The sequence below is a fragment of the Dipodomys ordii genome, unplaced genomic scaffold (assembly GCF_000151885.1).
Source record: "Dipodomys ordii isolate 6190 unplaced genomic scaffold, Dord_2.0 Scaffold141, whole genome shotgun sequence".
Taxonomy (NCBI): domain Eukaryota; kingdom Metazoa; phylum Chordata; class Mammalia; order Rodentia; family Heteromyidae; genus Dipodomys; species Dipodomys ordii.
In genome coordinates this window covers 606,560-624,601 of record NW_012267357.1, presented here as the reverse complement: position 1 = coordinate 624,601, position 18,042 = coordinate 606,560, and the positions used below count along the sequence as shown (strand labels likewise).

The window sequence follows — 18,042 nt, the reverse complement described above, 5'->3', positions numbered from 1 at the left end:
TGGGAAGGTGGCTCAGTGGTAGAGCGCATGCCTTGCATGCCAGAGGCCCTGGGTTTGATTCCTCAGCACCACATAAGCAAAAAGAAAAAGCCGGAAGTGGCGCTGTGGTTCAAGTGGTAGAGTGCTAGCCTTGAGCTGAAGAGCTGAGGGACAGCGCCCAGGCCCAGAGTTCGGGCCCCATGACCGGACCCAAAAAAACAAACAATGTAAGCACTGCAGGTAGTTGAAACTAGTCTGATGACATTTTGGCTCTCCCTCTTCTGATTTCTTTAGTTAGAGAACTATTTAGTTTTGGTGTACTAACATAGAACTTTATCATGGTGACCACCATTAGATTTTAGTCTGGATTGTTGGGTCCTGGTATCCAAGCTGGTATAAAATGGCAACCTAGTGTAACTTATTTAACACTCCTACAGTATTAACTTTTCTCCAGGAAAAGTTGCATTTCACCATAATTTCTGAGTGACACAACAGAAGTGAGCCACAAAGGTGGCTATCAAGGAGACTTCCCAGGAAGTCTGTTTGCTAGAATCCCCAATAGAAAATTAGCATCAGGTTCCCACAATGTCAAGAGCTCAGTCCCACACAGTTGCCTTCACTTCATATGTTATCTGAATATAGTAGCGCCTATCTACTCAAGTTTCTGCCTAACTACAAATTAAGAGATGTCCACAACTGCCTTTATTAACCTGTTAGAATTTATAGAATTCTGAGACTTTTTTTCTTTTTTTGTTTTTTTTTAAGAAGACATTTTTCTCTGCTAATTATTAGTTGATAGCCAAAGGAACAGCCAGACAAAAAGGTACATAGGGTGTGATTTGGAAGCATTTCTAGTACAGGAAACTCTGTTCCTCTGTGGTTAGGATGCAGTGCCCTTTTCAGCATATGAATATGCTCCTCAACCAGGGCATTGTTCCCTGAGTCTCCCAGAGATTTTATAATTCAGTCTCCAGCAATCCTCCCTTATTCCTAATCACAGATTCCATCTTTTTGAGGACTAGCCCCTATCTGGAAACTACCTAGAGATCCCTAATCTTAGCTATCTCAATAGCATAAAGTAAAATGTGGGAATTGGGCCTCTCTTTATCTCACTTTTTTCCTTGCCCCATCCCATCTACTGACCTGTATTCCTAGCCCGTACGGTGGGTGTGGGTGTCTGTGTGTGGATGTGGGGGGGTGCGCGCGCGTGCTGCATATGTGTGTGTTTAAGCCTGAACCAGGGCTTAAATTTAGGACCTTTCACTCTTGCTTGTTCACTGCTTGTGATCTAACATTTGAGCCATGCCTCTAGTTTAGCATTTTGTTGGTTAATTGGAGATGAAGTCTCAAAAGACTTTGGGTTGGCTTTATACTGTAATCTTTTAGCCTCCTGAGTAGCTAGGATTATAGATTTGAGCTAGTAGGCCTGACTTCCTGTGGGCTTCTTTTGAATAGCAAGGGACCCTTAGAATTACTCTAGAAATCTTCTGGGGTTTAGGAACTCTGTGTTGGGTACTAGAGACAATACTGATCTTTTGTTGTTGCTGTTGGTCGTGGGTCTTGAACTCTGGGCCTGGGCGCTATCCCTCAGCTTTTCAGCTCAAAGCTAGCGCTCTACCACTTGAGCCACAGCATCACTTCCTGCTTTTTCTGCTTATGTGGTGCTGAGGAATTGAACCTAGGGCCTCATGCATGCAAGGCAAGCACTCTACCACTGAGCCACCTTCCCAACACTATCCTACTCTTCAGTGTAGGAGTACCTCCATATGTGTGCCAGATGCTCTGGAGACTTTTTTTTTTATTGTTTTACTTAATTGTATATATGTATTCTATTTACAACTTGTCAAAGGAGAAAGTAGTTTTTCCTTCAGTGAGGTGGGCATCAAGCAGCACATGCCTGATTACTAAGGGCAGATGTCCTGTTTCTGTAATGGCAGTTCTGTCTTGTTCCTGAGGCCTTCCAGGTTAGAATGGTTCAGAGGTCATCCTGAGACGCAGGGACAACATTCTTTTTTTTTTTTTTGTCAGTCGTGGGGCTTGAACTCTGGGCCTGAGCACTGTCCCTCAGCTCTTCAGCTCAAGGCTAGCGCTCTACCACTTGAGCTATAGCACCACTTCCAGTTTTCTGGTGATTTATTGGAGATAAGAATTTCATGGATTTTCCTGCCCGGGCTGGCTTTGAACTGTGGTCCTCAGATCTCAGCCTCCTGAGTAGCTAGGATTATAGGCGTGAGCCACTGGCGCCTGTTTTTTCATTAGTTATGATGGAGAGAGTATCTGGGCTTTGGGAGCCTTCAGGTGATGCCTGTGCATTATAGTGACGGTAGAGTCCACTAGAGGCCCTGAGTCCCCTGTGCCACCAAAGGAAAGGAAAGATTCGGCACAATGTGTTGAGTAACATGATTGAAATGGCAAAAATAAAAAAATAGAACTGCTCCTGTTTTTTTAAAATATTGTACTGGGCTTTGAACTCAGGGCCTTACACCTGTTACGCAGATACTCTACCACTTGAATCACTCTGTCAGCCCTACTATTTCCTCTTCACAAAACTTACTGTTATCCCTTTGAAGTATTTTGTTGCTTTGTAAGTAGCTGACATTTGGTTGGTTCATGACCATTTGAGAATTTTAGCATTAGTGACTAAATGTTTTTCAGATTTTCAACTTTTTCTTTGCTTTTTTGAGACAGTGTCTTGCTATATAGCCCAAGCTGGTCTCAAACTCATGATCTACTTGCCTCAGCCTCCCAAGAGCACTACCATGTCTGGCATGTTTTCTCACATTCTAGAATTTTTGTATCCATTTCTTAAAAATATGTAAGGTTGGGCTGGGAAGGTGGCTCAGTGGTAGAGTGCTTGCCTTGCATGCATGAGGCCCTGAGTTCGATTCCTCAGCACTACATATGCAAAAAGAAAAAAAGCCGGAAGTGGTGCTGTGGCTCAAGTGGTAGAGCACGAACTAGCCTTGAGCTGAAGAGCTACGGGATAGTGCCCAGACCTAGAGTTCAGGCCTCACGACCGGACCCCCCCCCCGCAAAAAAAATACAAAAAAAAATATGTAAGGTTTTCTTTTTTGAAATTTTTTTTATTGTGAAAATACTGTACAGAGGGGTTACAATTACATGGGCAAGGTAATGAGTATATTTCTTATTTGCCGCCTCCTTTGTTTCCCCTTCCCATCTCGCCCCCCCCCCCCCCCCCCGCCAAAGTTGTAAAGTTCGTTTTTTGACATAATGTTGTGTTATGTAAGGTTTTCTTTGTGTATGTCTGTTGTCTTTCTCTGATGTTGATATCATGAACTGAACTGGCATTATTCATTCTCATGAACTGAACTGAGAAATGTTCTCTTTAAGTTTTTGAGTAGAATTAGATATTTCCTCTTTAAATATTTAGGCCTTCTGAGCCTAAAGTATTTTTGTTTTTTCTCCAGTGTTGAGATTTGAACCTAGAGCATTATGCTTGCTCAGCATCTTTCCTTAATTCAGCTATACCACTTGAGCCATGACTTCTAGTCCTGCTTTTTTGGGGGGTGTGGGGGCAGAGGGGAGTCTAGTGGACCTTTTATCATGGTTGACCTCAATTCACCATGTTCCAAATTTTATGTCTGCTGAGTAGCTAGCATTACAGTACTTGTTAAACAGGTAATCTTACCACTTGAATCACTGTGTCAGCCCTACTATTTCCTTTTCACTGGGCCTGGTTCCTGAAGTTGTCTTGATTGGAAAGTTTATAACTGCAGCCTTGGTTTCTTGGATAGATTTGGGGCTAATTAGTCTATTCTGAAGGTTTGTGCTTTCCAGGGTCCTAGTCCTTGTTATCCAGACTGAAGGTCATCTCTTTAGTTGACTGGTTTTCAAGGCACCAGTCACTTGAGTTTCTCCTAAGTGCAACAGTGATCATTTGCAGTTTACTTTTGCTGTATTTCTGTATTTCTGAGCTAGAATCTCCATGTGTCTTTAGCAGATTAATCCTTAGCAACATGTATGACCTGCTGCAGCGTGTTGTGGGTCTTTACCAGAGGTTTCATGTTTTCATGATTTTTGAGTGCTTTTTTACTGTGTGTGCCTGCAGGTCTGTGCCAAGGAACTTGAGGCCTGAGGGTAAGCAGGTTGTCTGATGCTTGAATCACAGTTCAAGTGCCAGCTGTTAGTTAGAGTAGGTCATAACTAGGCAAGGGTGCCACACATGGTTGCCAGCCCTTTTGGTTGATTCTAGAGGCGTGTTTTTTCCCACAGTGATGTGAGCACTTGAGGTGAGGCATCCTTGACAGTTGGAGTTTCTGCTGGTGAGTTTTGGCTGGCCTCTTCCTCCTTTCACAGTATCATGCAATGGAGCAAGGCAAGGGCAGAGGAACCAATTTCATTTTGGTTAGGTCTTGCACAATGAGGTGTTGAATTTAAGGCATTTGATTTTAGGCTTCTTCATTTCCTCAGGTTTCCAGACATTTCTCTAAGCCTGTGCTCCAGGCTTGTGCAGACCTTTTCACAGCAGGCTGGTAGAAGTTCTAAGAGGGCTGTTGGCTCTTGGTGTGTCTCTCTGCCTAGTGCGCCCTGGTGTCTCATGTCTGTTTCAAGCTCTTCATTCATGCTTGCTTGTCAATGGGGAAAACTTAACCTTTACTCAAAATCTTAGGGGGATTCTGATCTGGCTTGTGTGTGTCTCCCAAAAGTACCTCAGAATGTGGCCTTCTTTTGGAAACAAGGCACTTTCAGATACAATTAGTTGATATGAAGTCATACTGCCACTGGGTGATTGTGCCTGGTACACTTAACATGAAGAAGGGAAGGAGACGGGAGAGAATGCCATGGGAAGACTAGACTGGTGTTTCCATAAACCATGGAGCCTGTGTTACCAGAAGATTTGTCTTCCTTTAAAGCTTCCAGAGGATTGTGATCTTTCTAACTATGTTGACTTTTTGACTTGTGGCTTTCAGAATTGTGAGGGAATACATTTCTGGTGTTTAAAGCCACTGTGGTGCAGTCATGGGGTGCTTTGGTGATTTAGTTATATGAATACTGTAGATTATAGCTACACAAGCTAATTGTGATGCCACTCGGATCAATTTTGTGTTTGTGACCCACCACTGACAGGTATACCTTATCAGTGCATGACTGCTTTGTTACTGCAGCCCCTTCACAGTTGGTCTATGCTTCATCATGGTCTGGACAATGTCTACTATCTACTTTACTATCTACATTTATCTACTGTGGGTCCAGCCAAAGATCAAAGCAGGGGATTGCACTGTCAGGTCCTTTTTATTCAAAGCTACCCTTGGTCTGACATACCTTGAGGCTACCTCTCTTAGCTCTAGCTTCCTGTACTTGCTATGCAGAATTTCCTCCTTTTCCCCTTGAGTGGATATCTTGGCTCCTTGTTAGCCCTTCTTACCCTACCTGTTCTTGGTCCTAAGTGATAATTGTTCAGTCAGCACAATGACATTGTTGGAAACGAGTCATCCAGGCCCTTTCTGGATTCCCCTGATCTATGAGCATTCAGCCCCTTGAGAGCTCAGCCTTTTTAAAGTGCTTGGGCTTATCTTTCCTATAGTATCAATTATGAAGTTACAGGTTCTCTCTGAAGGTGATATATTGTTGAATTTCTGATTGAATTAGATTGAAAAGAAGTGTCCCAGGCTGCTCAGCTGTTCCTAGGGTCATGGTGGGTGGTGGAAAAAGCAACTGGCCAGTGAGGCATAGAGTATCTTCCACACTTGGTGGCTTTTTAGCAGGGATGTGGGGGGGGACATGACTTGCTCAGATGAGGTAATAAAGAGATCTGGAGGGGAAGTAAATTGTAGGGGATCAGTTCTGAAAGGCCTTGGTCTTAGGCCGGATTTATGAGCATTTGCTTTGTGTTGCAGTATTTTAACCACATCAGTATCGAGGACTCAAGAGTCTATGAGCTGACCAGCAAGGCTGGGCTGTTGTCTCCATATCAGATTCTCCACGAGTGCCTTAAACGGTAGGGTACCTCCTTTCCTTGTCCGGTCACAGGAGCTCCTCTTGGGTATCTCACAACTTTGTTGACAGTTTGCCCCACTGGTGAAGGTATTGTCAGTTTCCCTTGGGTATACAGGATCCCCTCAGCTTGAGCTGTTAGTTAAGAGCTCCCTGGATTAAAATGGATATATAATTTCTCATAAGCAATTTGGGGAGAAGTAAGTTGGTCTTTTCCTCTGAGAGCTTTTAATGGATTTTCCCAAAGCAGCCTTCTGAAGGAGCTACCATATACATCATCTCAGATGATACTACTTTATTGTCTTTGTTTTCTCTTTTAAAGAAACCATGGAATGGGTGACACATCTATCAAGTTTGAAGTAGTTCCTGGGAAAAATCAGAAGAGTGAATATGTCATGGCATGCGGCAAACACACAGTGCGCGGATGGTGTAAGGACTAGTTCTCTTCCCCTGCCTTCCTCTCAGACTAGTGCTTTCAGAGGATAGTTAAGCTTTCTGGCCACCTGTGGCTTAGTTCTCTACCATTACTGTGGCCTTAGTCCAAGCCCCAGCAGGCAGAGGTTCCTTCTGGTGTGTCAGCTGTCCTTTCCATTTACATTCTGTTTTTTAGACATCTGTGCTCTGCCTACTTCTGTATCTGAATCAACCACATTTTGAACATTAAAGCCAGAGTCCCAGCTCCTAGAGAGGCCAGGGTAGGAGAGTTACTTGGGGATACAAATTCAAGACCAGCCTAGACAACGTAGTCTCAAAAAAATCTGAATTGCTGGGTACTGATGTCTTATGCCTGTAATCCTAACTACTCCAGGCTGAGATCTGAGGATTGAGGTTTAAAGCCAGCTTGGGCAGGAAAGTCTTGAGACTTTTTGCTTCAATTAACCACTTAAAACTAGAAGTAGAGGGCTGAGAATATGGCTCAGTGGTAGAGCGCTTGTCTTGCATGCATGAGGCCCTGGGTTTGATTCCTCAGCACCACATAAGCAGAAAAAAAAAAGCCGAAGTGGTGCTGTGGTTCAAATGGGTAGCATGCTAGCCTTGAGCTGAAAAGCTGAGGGACAGCGCCCAGGCCCAGAGTTCAGGCCCCACGACTGGACCTCCCCCACAAAAAAAAAAAAAAAAACACTAGAAGTAGAGCTGTGGCTCAAGTGGTGAGTGTTAACCTTGAGCTGAAAAGCTCAGGGACAATGCCCAGGACCTGAGTTCAAGCCCCAGAACCAGCATATACACACACAAAAGTCTGAATTTATAAACAAGAACTTCAAATAACTATTGTAACTAAAAACCAATTTTTCCCTCTCCTTAATTAGTATATATTAAATGTACAAGGAGGTTTTATTGTGACATTCTTACACATATATACCAATGTATTCCTATCATCCTTACCCCTTCTATCACTTTCTCTCAGATTACCTCCTTAAAACAATTTCAACAGGTTTCTTTTATTTTTCCTTTAAAGGTCTAGTCATTTATTTATTACTCTTTTTATTTTATTTTTTTGGTGGGGTCCGATCGTGGGGCCTGAACTCTGGGCCTGGGCGCTGTCCCTCAGCTCTTCAGCTCAAGGCTAGTGCTCTACCATTTGAGCCACAGCGCCACTTCCGGGTTTTTTCTTTTTGCTTATGTGGCGCTGAGGAATCAAACTCAGGGCCTCATGCATGCAAGGCAAGCGCTTTACCACTGAGCCACCTTCCCAGCCCCTTATTTATTACTCTTAAAGACTTATTTTTGACTGGACTCACACTAACAAGTAGAAGCTGTCGGAGAGGACAACCTTCATCTCTTGGCAATCTGTTCATTGTTGTTTTCATACATGCAAATAAACGACTTCAAATATATTCATCCTTATTCTCTCACTTTGCTAGTCATTCTCTCTGGCATCCTCTATCTGAGTGTGTCTTACTTTCCTGTCATTCATTTTTTTGTGTTTTTCAGTATATATTAGTTGCACCAGAGGATTTCACTATGGTATTTCAGAGATGATCGTTTTTCTCTGACTTCTCTGCCCTTAATGATCAATCAACTTATTTAGTGAGCTTCCTAATGATGTCTTTATATCCCCACAGTATTTTGAGTTTATCACCTCTTTCTATTACTGTTTCCTTTTCCCCTCCTCTCCCTACATAACAATCCAGTTTTGTATAAACTAGCAGAACCATGTTTAAAACCAGCTTTGGCTGTCTGTCTACAGGCTGTTTCTGCATCCCACAAATTGTAGTCCCCAGTAACATAGGTTCCTGAACATGAGCCACTCAGCTAAGCTGCTGAGCAGTATGACCAGCCTGGGCCCTGCCTTCCTTGGCCTGGAAAACTCCTGCTTAGAAAGTCCTGCAGCTGGTGTTTCTACCCTAGGGTACCTGCCCTTACTGAGTTTTATGCTTTAGGAGGTGGAGGGGCTGCTGGTCTGCTAGGAAGTATGGGAGATGGTTGGTGGAGAGAGGCCTCTTAGCTGGTAGTCTTGGGTACATACCCTCACTTGGAGCCTCTGAAGTACAGTCTGGCTATATCCTGGCCTCAGGGCTGTGAGTCTTAGGTGCTCAGCACAGGGGTGAGGCACTGCCCACCCTCCTGTGGAATGCCCTTACTGGCATTTGGGGTGCTAAGGGAGGGCAGGTGGCAGTTACTTTCCTGTCTGGATGTGTGACTCCCTCTCTCCACCTTTGTTCTTTCTCTTTACAGGTAAGAATAAAAGAGTTGGGAAACAATTAGCCTCTCAGAAAATCCTTCAGCTGCTGCACCCACATGTCAAGAACTGGGGGTCTTTACTGCGCATGTATGGTCGTGAGAGCAGCAAAATGGTCAAACAGGTAACCAAACTCTCACCGTGGAGCTCCTATCTGGGATATTCTATCAGGGTTGGTATTTAGCCACATTGCTCTTGATCTTGGCTACCTCTGCTTTGTGACACCTATGGTCATGCAGTGTGGGAGTATTCTAAACTACATCCTCTTGAAACTGCTATGAGTGGTCAGTGAAGTGTGGGAGCAGAGGGGTTTTTGTGTGAGGAAGGATCTCTGTAAGAGCAGGAAGGAGATTGCATTGTGCACACTGATGTGGAGTTATGTGAAAATTCAGCAGACAGGCCCTTGGCCCCTGGCCCCTTCCAGGGCTATATGCCCTATGTTTAATAAAAGATTCTCAGTGGCCTTCCATGGTAGCATACTAGGGGTAGAAGAGTGGAGGCTATAAATAGGATGACCCTGAAGATTGTGCTGGGGACTTTTGAGCCACCCTGCCTTGAGCTGAGCCACTGGTCAGGAATGACCCCTTCAGGCCCCCTGGGGCTTGACTTTCGTCAGGAGAGGAGCTCTAAACAACACACGCTCCCACCCTCACACTCACTGTCCGCGTCCACAGCGGATGGAACCTAGGGCTTAATTCATGCTACACTTGTGTTCTTTCTCCCACTGAGCCCAAGCTATGGCCCAGGATAAAACATTTTTGGTAAATGAGTGTAAGACTTCTTTGTCTTTCTGTGCATAATCCTGGATTGTGATTAAGGGAGAAAGAACATTGCTTTGGGTTTGGGTGGAAACATCCCTCAGCTAGAGGGTCAGTGGTCTTGGCCTTGTACAGCCCATGCAGGAGTAGCTCTGACAACTCAAGACACAGTGGACACCCACCCCTTCTGAAGAGAATAAGGGGAAAAGAATAGCTGATTCTTTTTTGCACATTGTGAGATGTGCAGATTGCTGATTGGTTGGGCTCTGTCTGGCAGTGCTCTGTTATAGCTGTAGTTACATTCTTGTCCTTATCCTGAAGGCTTCTGGTGTGGTGAGGCCTGGCTGTCCTGTCAATACAGGAGAAAATGTGGAACTCCCCACAGAGGAGGAGATAGGTGAGGCAGCATAGCCAGAGTGTCTTGAACTGCCATCACACTCTTGAGGCTGTTAACAGGGCAAGTGCTGTCATGGGCAGGGTATCTATGCAGTCCTGTGCCTCCCAGACCCCGATGTTCCTGTCTTATGTAATCATGGACATAATTTACTACTGGGAAGTCTTGAGCGCAGGCTTTATGTCCCCAGGAAACCTCAGACAAGAGTGTAATTGAACTACAGCAATATGCCAAGAAGAATAGACCCAACCTCCACATCTTGAGCAAACTGCAGGAGGAGATGAAGAGGCTGGCTGCAGAACGAGTGAGTACTTCTAGTTGCACCTGCCAACCCCATGTCCTCTCACTGCATGAAGGGCTGCATGTCAGCATTCTTCTAGCAGTGTGGAAGGACAGTAGACCCTAGGAACCCACCCCTGACACTCTGGAAATACTTGTACCTACTTTCCAGGTGAGATTGGACCTTAATTTTAGTCCAGTTAGAGCTGGCAGGACATCCTGCTGCTGAATGAAAAGATCTGCTCTGGGATGATTCTGTTCCAATTTGGAGTTAGGTACTTGAGGGCAAGGATAGAGTACCAGGCACATGCCCCAGAAAACTCCAAAAGGTTACATAACAATTAAGTCTAAGTGGAGCTTGGTGTTGGTGAAGCTTCCAAAAGTTGCGATGGGTACTCTACTCCAAGGGCACCCTGTTTAGAAGGCTGTCCCTGTCCCTAGGGCTCTGTTCTCTTGATCATTCACAGCTTCTCCTGGGCATTGTGGGCTAGGTCTGTCATAGAGTCTAAGGAGTAGGTGTCTGCTGCCAGGTGACCTTTCAGTGGTGTGCTCCTGTCCTCAGGCGGGGTAGTCCTTTTCTGACAAATGTTAGCAGGATTGGCCAGCCTGCCCTTGGATGGGAGATGGGCTGTGGCACCCTGGAGGAAATAAAATGTCGGATAGTGATATCCACCTTAGGGATGGGGAGTGTAAATCCCAGCTTGTAGCTATGGCTGTATCTGATTCTTCCTTTGGGTTCTGTTTGTCAGGGAAGGAGCAGCACATGGTGCTCTGCCTTACCATTCTGGGGCTTCATAAGCACTGGAGTTCACAGAGTCCAGAGGCATTCTGACACTTGCAGTCTATCCCTTCCTGAGCCACTTGCTGAGCACACCTCTCAACCATTTGTTCTTATAGGAGGAAACTCGGAAGAAGCCCAAAATGTCAATTGTGGCTTCTGCGCAGCCTGGTGGTGAGCCTCTGTGCACTGTGGATGTGTGAGGTAGGCGACACTAGTGGGGTACAGGGGCTGCCAGCAATGCTGCCTGGGAGACCACCAGCCACAACCGTTCACTGCAGCATCGGGACTCCAACCTAAGTTCCTTCCCTGAGGTGCAGTGCATCTGGGCTCAGGCCCTGGTCTGTGGGGACAGTTGTGACAATACACATGTCAAGCAACAGTTCTCCCTGGAAGCTGCCTCATCAGGCTGGATACATTTAAGGATCAACTTCGAGTGACTGCATAATTGGAAGCTGATAGTCAGCTATAGACCCTGCTCATATCTATCTGCTGCAGACTGTTTTTATGAAAGTTTTCATGAATTTTAGTACATAATATGCACTGACAAGAAATACTTGGATAACAGATGAGATAATAAGGCCAAATCCTATGGTTCTGGTGGACTGTGATGCCAGGTGGCTCCTTTGCCCATACTCCTTTGGAGCCACTGTTGGGACAGAAGGTCCCTTATCATCTGCCTTCTGCCCCCCCCCCCCTTTTTTGAGAAAAAGTTAAAATGAGGAGTATTCAGATAATTTTGACTTAAATAAAATTTTAGCACCAGTAAATACTCTTCACATTTCAGGCAGACCATCAAGGTGTTTGCATCCCTTGCTGTGAGCCATGTTATCAGTGAGGAGGACATCCAGCTAGTCTCCTGATGTGTCAAGATGGCTGCTGGGCTGCAGTCCACTTTTCTGATCAAGTCTTAAAGCCCTAACAGCCGCCTTCCAGGACACTGAGGCCCTTGCCTTTGCTGATCTCTGGCAAGTTTTTTTACAAAGATTTTTGCACAATTGAGTTCGTCTGCCCACTCATGAATTTTTAAAGCTTTTCTGATATTTTAGAATTTGGAAAGAAACTTTTACAGTGAAAGAAGATAGATTTGAAATCATGCATTTTAGCAAGTATACTTGCTTAAAAAGGAACAAATCCTTCACTGCAGTGTCATTGGTTAGGAGCTAGCTGAGCACTGGTTGGTGAATGTTCGGCATCCTAGTGAGTGGCCTCCCTAGGTTTCAAGGGTAATTGCCCTGTACAGTCAGACCTAGTGCCCAGCTAGGTCCTCACTGGATGTACCCTATGGATGGGTGTGAGTAAAGGTCTATTCTTGCCTGAGTCTAGGGCACATGAATATGTTCAGGCCCTGGTGATAGTAGCCAGCTTTTTTGGCCCAATTCCCAGCACCTGTTCTGGGGCTGTGCGCTCACATATGGGGCACCATTAGCCTAGCAGTAGGCTCCATCCCCATGTTCCCTACTGTCTTGTCTCCCACTGTACCCTGCAGGTAGTTTTGATGGCGTTGTCAGGAAGACATAGAATGTTGGCTGTGGACCACCCACAGCATATCCTTCCCTTACCCACCTGTGTGACAGAGGTTGGCTTCTGTGTTAACTTGGGGGGAAAAAAATCAAGTTGCTGTAATAACACTTGCTTCTGTCTTGCCTCCTGTCTGCAGCTGTGAATAGTCAGTTGATTGTGACTGTTGCCCTTAAAACAGCCAGATTTACCATTGAGAACCAAAGCTTTGTGCACACTTTACCCTAGAGGCTGTTGTTCCTCTGTGGCCACAAGGCAGGTGCTGCCATGTCTCGTGTCCTCCCTGTCTGCCCCATGTGGGTGAGTTCTGTGTGCACAGCCATGCTGTGGTACTAGGGAGCCTGTGCTACTGCTGTTTGTGTGCACTGGGCTACAGCTGTAGGGTGAGTCTTGATGGTCTGAACATATAAATCAAATTGTCCAAAATGGAACAACTGTCGTTTCATTCTTCTGATCATTAGCGGAAGGGGAAGTGAGGCAGGTAAGTTGGGAACCTTCAATTGTCCAAGGGTGCTGTTAGACAAAGCTGTCCCTTGGGAACTCAACACAATCTGGGCATGTCGTGGTCACTGCATTGAGGGCTTCCTTCCTGGGCTGAAGGCTAGGCCAGCCAAGTGATGGGAGCAATCTCCCATGGTCAGTACCATCTACTCTGGTCCTGAAATCCTATCTCTTGTCTCTCCTTGGAATTAAACATAAAACTACATTCCCTGCCAAGAAGCAAGCCTTGTCAGGTGCCATGCCATGCTGGAAGCCAAAGCACATTTGTGAGTTCCCGGCCAGCCTCAGCTGAATCCAAGATCCTTTTCAACAAAAAGCAACAGAACACTGGTGTTAGCAGCTCATGCCTGTAAATTCTAGCTACTCAGGAGGCTGAGATCTGAGGATCACAGTTTGAAGCCAGATGGGGCAGGGAAAGTCTGTCACTCTTGCCTCTAATTGGCCCTGGATTGGGGTTGGGGAGGAAGGAAGTAGAGTTGTGGTTCAAAGTCGTAGGGTGCTAGCTTTGAGCAAAATAGCTTAGGGACAGAGCCTAGGCTCTTGAGTCCAAGCCCTACAACCAACCCTCTCCCCACCCCCCAAAAAAGTAACCTACTCCCAAGGTCTGATTCCCTGTACTCTTCAGGGAGGGGCATGGCAAGCTGCTTTGAGCAACCTAGCATACCCTCCTGGTTGTGCTCAGGCCTGAAGTACCTGAAGGCCAGAATGGCCAAAATGCAGAAGTTCCCCAAGTACCCAAGATATGACTTAGGTACTGCCCTGTTCCTTTATACCAACAGGAGGTGGCGTGTACCAAAGCTCTGACTCTCTTCAACAGAAACAGTTTAAGCAATTGTTTATTTTGGCCCTCACAAGGCTGGTTATTACAAAGACTCGGGGTGGTAGACAGGATCCAGGAGTCCATCCATCTTTTGAGCAATAGCCCATAGCATCAAGTCAGCTAATCTATGATTGGGCAGCAAGGCCTTGTGCCCTATGACTGCATACTCAAGCAAATGTGATTATAAATCTTCCAGCTTCTGTTCCCTTGATGGACCCTGCTCTGGAACTGCTCGTTTCTGCAGATCCCAGGGCTTAGGAGGCCCCAGTTTCTTGTGGAATGTCAAGATGAGGTTCTGGGGGAGGCTCAGGTGGAGGGTCTTCATGCCCTAGGGCCTCTGTGCCATTAGGGTAATCCATTCTGTCAAACTGGATGAGCATCTCACAGTGTGGGGTTTGTGGGAACAAGTCCACAGCCACAGCCTTGACTGGTCGGAAGGGGGTGCCCTTCACCCGATTAGATGGGGCCCTGCAGAGGCTATGATAGGAAGAGGATCAGCCAAGGTTAGACTTATAAGACCACCCAGAGGCCCCTGGGAGAGGGTACTTGTTCCTGGTCCCCATCTAGGACTGCCCAATACTCACTCCACCCAATACTCACTCCACAAAGTTGCCCATGGCTGCCCTAGGGTTGCATGAAACATACAGGAGCCTCTTGAGGTTCTCAGATCTACGGATGGCCAGAATCACTTTGGAATCTGAGAAGACAGACCGTTAAGTTCTCAAGACCCTACACTGCATGGCCTGGCAGGCTACCTCCCTAAATGTAAATCACTCACGTAGGCCAGCTCGGGGTGGATCCAGGATAGCTACAAGTTGTTGGGAACCCAGTTTGTTCACCAGGGCAGGAACCAGGTCCTCAGCCTTTCCGCAGTGGAACTCAACATTGCTCAGCTCTGTACACAAAAGATAGAGCTGTCATTGGGAATACTTCCCCACCCAACTCTGACTGAGGCATGCAGGAAGTCAGCTGGACCCTCTAGTACCCTTGGAACCACAGGATGGGTTTATGGAGCAAAGGCTGAGGTAGGCATAGCCCACATGCTCTTACCATTGGTCTGGGCATTCACCCGGGCATCCTCCACAGCGTCTTGGCACAGTTCAATCCCAATGACTCTCTTCACCTTCTGAAAGGAACAAGAAGTACAACAGGATGGTCAGCCTCTGAATGTTCAAGCTGGGTGTCAGTAGGGGCAGGGCAAGAGGGCTCACCTGGGCCAGGGCTAAGCCAATGGTGCCGGTACCACAGCATACATCCAGTACTGTACTTTCCCTGTCCAATTGGGCCCAGTCTTGGATGACAGTGTACAGTACCTCTGCAGCCGGCGTGTTTACCTGGAGGGGGGGCAGCCATCATGTGTTCAGGTGCAGGCCTCCGCTCCTTAATCTGGAGGCAGGCCAGCACTCCACAATACCTGGACTCTATGCTGGTGAGTCCTCTGGGGCCCACTCCCCTGTAGCTCAGCTAAGACTCTTTCCTACCCTCCATCACATTCTGGTGACCACAGCCACTGTCCAAATCCTCCTACCCTGTCCCCATTTTAAAGAGCTGCTTTCCTGGCCAAGGGACTTAAAAGGCCACCTCTGTCCTCCCATGGGGGTGGGGGTTGGCTGTACCTCTTAGCTCTACCTATGGCCCTCCCGTAATCCTGCCACACCTAAAAGGATTTCAGCCCCCTATCTTAGAATAAGGCCAAGGCCCCCCGATCAGATTCAGAGTGGAGTCCTATGTTGCCAAAGTGTGCACATTCTTCAACCTCTAACAAGAAGGATCATGGCTATGGATATCTATAGTTGTAAACGATCAGGGAGGGACAACCTTTCTCATCTCGTACCTGACACTGGCTTGCACGTGGTGGTTCTCCCTAAATCCCTGCAAGGCTAGCCCTTGTCCCCTAGCCTACTCTTTTTCCATCCTGCTTTGGTATGTGTTTTGGTGCTCCCTCCCCCTATCCTATGCCCAGGGACATGGGACTACCTGGAAGAAGGCATGAGGGGAGATCCTGAAGGTTAACCCAAGCAGGTCCTCGTGGATGCACTGGTCCCCAGCTACATGCTCCAGGGGCAGGCCTTCCTGGCTGGGAGTCTTTCTATATGTATGGAAAGGCAGGTCTGTCAATGTCACTGGCCCCTTCAAGAATCCCTCATGTCCCTTCCTGGGCTCCTCACCGCTGTCCTTCCTCCACGAAGTAAAGGCAGGTCACCCCGCTGGCTCTGCCAGGCCCCTCCATGAAGTAGTGCACCAGAGAGGCTTTCAGCCCTGCCAGCTCCTCAGGACTCAGTTTCTGGAACAGATAATACAAAAAGGCCCATTAAGCTATGCCAAAGCTACCCTAGGCCAGGTTCCTTCCCCAGCAGGACCACCGCCTGAGACCTGGGGGTGGAAGTAGGCGATGGCCATGGCCTGGCCACGGCGGCTGGTGCGCACAGTCAGCTGCTTCCAGTGGCCTGCGTATGTCTCAGGGTCATATGCCGAGTATGGGGTAGACCTGTGGGAGCCATGAGTGTCCCTGAGTGTGCAATGTCTGCCAGTGAGGATGGAGGGGCACAGCCTCCATGCTCCCACTTCCCCATCCAAAGTGACAGGACCCTCTCCCTCTGCTCCCAGATGGTCTCAAGACTTCCCAGGAGCCCAGTCCCCAGATCCTCACCGGATGAACTCCTGGAAGGCTTTTACCACCTGCTTGGTTGCCTCAGGGATGTGCACAGTGTCAAAGGGGGATGCCACAGCACATGTCCCACCCTTGTACTTGCCGAGTCGACAGCCAACTGTATTGTCTTCTCCATCTACCCCAACTCCAACAAGAAACTCACACTTATTACGATATTCAGTCTGTGAGGAAAAAAGGAGGCACAGAGAGGCGTGGACCTTATCTTGGCTGCCCAGCACTCATGCCAGGAAAGAAGGTCACAGTGAAGGAGACTTTTAATTTCCCCATAGGGCTGTCAAAAGACAAAGAGATAAAGTGCCTAGCATGTGTGAAGGTCTGGGTTTTATTCCCAGTACTATATAAGTAAAAAAATAGCACAAGACAGGATTGTGTGGCCACCCCAGTCAAGCCTGACCTGCTGTGGTGATGGCCTGACCCCCTCCAATGGACAGCAGGCCTTGTTGTGCTTGTGCCTCTGTGTGAGCAGCCAGGGCAGCAGGGCGCGATTGGTGTTCCCAATTTCCCTGTAATAAGAAGTACACCAATGGTTGGATTCTGTCCATTGTCCCAACCCACACCAGGCCCCTCTCTGGGACCTTACTGGTATCCTAAAAGCCTTACTGGCCGGCTCATATTTCTGGCTTAGACCCTGTGGTGGATGGCTCACACAGTGCCCAATGCAGGCAGAGCAAATCGGAGCAGGTCTCCGGTGCTTTTGGGGACCATGTTCCACTCACTTGGCCAGTCTCTGTAGCACCTGCTCACATTCCAGCCGCTTCTGCTCCAGTTGCTCAGCATAGGGAACTGTCCAAAGAGGGGTCACCACATCGGCAATGTGCGCTGTGGGGGGCTCACCCTCACCCTCCTGCCGCCTCTTCTTGGCCATGGGGTCAGCCTTGGGCCGGGCCAAGCGCACGCTGAGTGGACGGCCTTTCCAGAGGGCCCCATGCAGCACTCGCAGGGCCTTGTCCCGCTCTGTAGCACTGCGGAATGTCACGAAGGCACAAGGGGGTTGCCCGAAGAGTTTGGTTTTGTGCGGTTGCAAGCCAAAGCGGCCCAAAAAGCGGCGGACATCGCTGAAGCTGGCATGGCGGGGTACGTTCTGCAGCTCCAACTTGAAGATCTCTGAGGTGAACAGGTCGCCCCTGATGTAGCTGTAGAGTCCGGGCTGGGACTCGGGTGCAACAGCCGCCCCAGGCTCTGCTCCCGACTCTTGGGATGCGGGGACTGCGGGGCTGCCCACGGCACTGCCATCATCCTGACCGCGGTCCTCCATAGGTTCCGGGCCCTGCATGAGGACAGTCAAGGCCTACGCTGAAGGCTTCCACTCCCGCTTTCCCCCTTCCCTGCCTGGCGCGTCCCCTCATTCCGTATATTCTCCCACAGGGCTCCCACGCCATTCCTTGTCCCACCCTAACCGCATGTCGAACCCGCGTTTCCCTTCACTTTACTTCGTCGCTCGGCTTTTCGCTCATTGTCTCGCCGCCAGCCGTCTGTACTGCCGACGGCCTCCTGAGTGAGATGATCAGAGAGTGGTGCGAAGCCGTGAGGCCACCCTGGGCAGGAGCGGGACTCGAACCCCTACGGCTCAGAGCCAGGCCTCAGACTCGGAGCCACACCGTCCGCCCGCCACCGGCCCGCGCTAGCTGCTTGCCTTGGTCTCCAGCTCTCCAGCGCGTGCCTGAGGGGGCGAGTGTCTCTATGGTCCCGGCTTCCGATGACGTCAC

General features: G+C 48.0%; 2 protein-coding genes across 3 annotated transcripts in view; one reads left to right on the top strand and one right to left on the bottom strand.

Annotated features, from left to right (window-relative positions):
- Dgcr8 (DGCR8 microprocessor complex subunit) overlaps positions 1–12,454 on the top strand; it is a 29,509-nt gene extending 17,055 nt beyond the window's left edge. For both annotated transcript variants that reach the window (XM_013031578.1, XM_013031577.1), the window contains 5 exons: positions 5,838–5,938; positions 6,257–6,363; positions 8,611–8,738; positions 9,957–10,070; positions 10,943–12,454. In XM_013031578.1, the coding sequence (XP_012887032.1) occupies positions 5,838–5,938; positions 6,257–6,363; positions 8,611–8,738; positions 9,957–10,070; positions 10,943–11,026 (534 nt within the window). In that variant the 3' untranslated portion in view covers positions 11,027–12,454. The remainder of the gene's footprint in view (positions 1–5,837; positions 5,939–6,256; positions 6,364–8,610; positions 8,739–9,956; positions 10,071–10,942) is intronic.
- Positions 12,455–13,657: 1,203 nt separating this feature from the next.
- On the bottom strand, positions 13,658–18,037 carry Trmt2a (tRNA methyltransferase 2 homolog A (S. cerevisiae)). The gene is made up of 12 exons (XM_013031569.1): positions 17,767–18,037; positions 17,053–17,603; positions 16,731–16,839; positions 16,316–16,497; positions 16,039–16,153; positions 15,834–15,949; positions 15,643–15,754; positions 14,877–14,999; positions 14,716–14,791; positions 14,444–14,560; positions 14,266–14,362; positions 13,658–14,142 (listed from the first exon to the last, which is right to left on the bottom strand). Exons 1-12 carry the CDS (start codon positions 17,788–17,790, stop codon positions 13,920–13,922), a joined length of 1,845 nt encoding a protein of 614 aa, XP_012887023.1. The 5' UTR covers positions 17,791–18,037; the 3' UTR covers positions 13,658–13,919.
- Positions 18,038–18,042: the final 5 nt, after the last annotated feature.

What these genes read in the sequence shown, in the direction of transcription:
- Trmt2a (XM_013031569.1), bottom strand. Translation starts at nt 17,790, where the DNA reads ATGAGCGAAAAGCCGAGCGACGAA. An exon ending in GGTGAATGCCCAGACCAATG is followed by an intron (nt 14,561 to 14,715) that starts GTAAGAGCATGT and finishes TTTTGTGTACAG; the next exon opens with AGCTGAGCAATGTTGAGTTC. An exon ending in GCCATGGGCAACTTTGTGGA is followed by an intron (nt 14,143 to 14,265) that starts GTGAGTATTGGG and finishes TTCCTATCATAG; the next exon opens with CCTCTGCAGGGCCCCATCTA.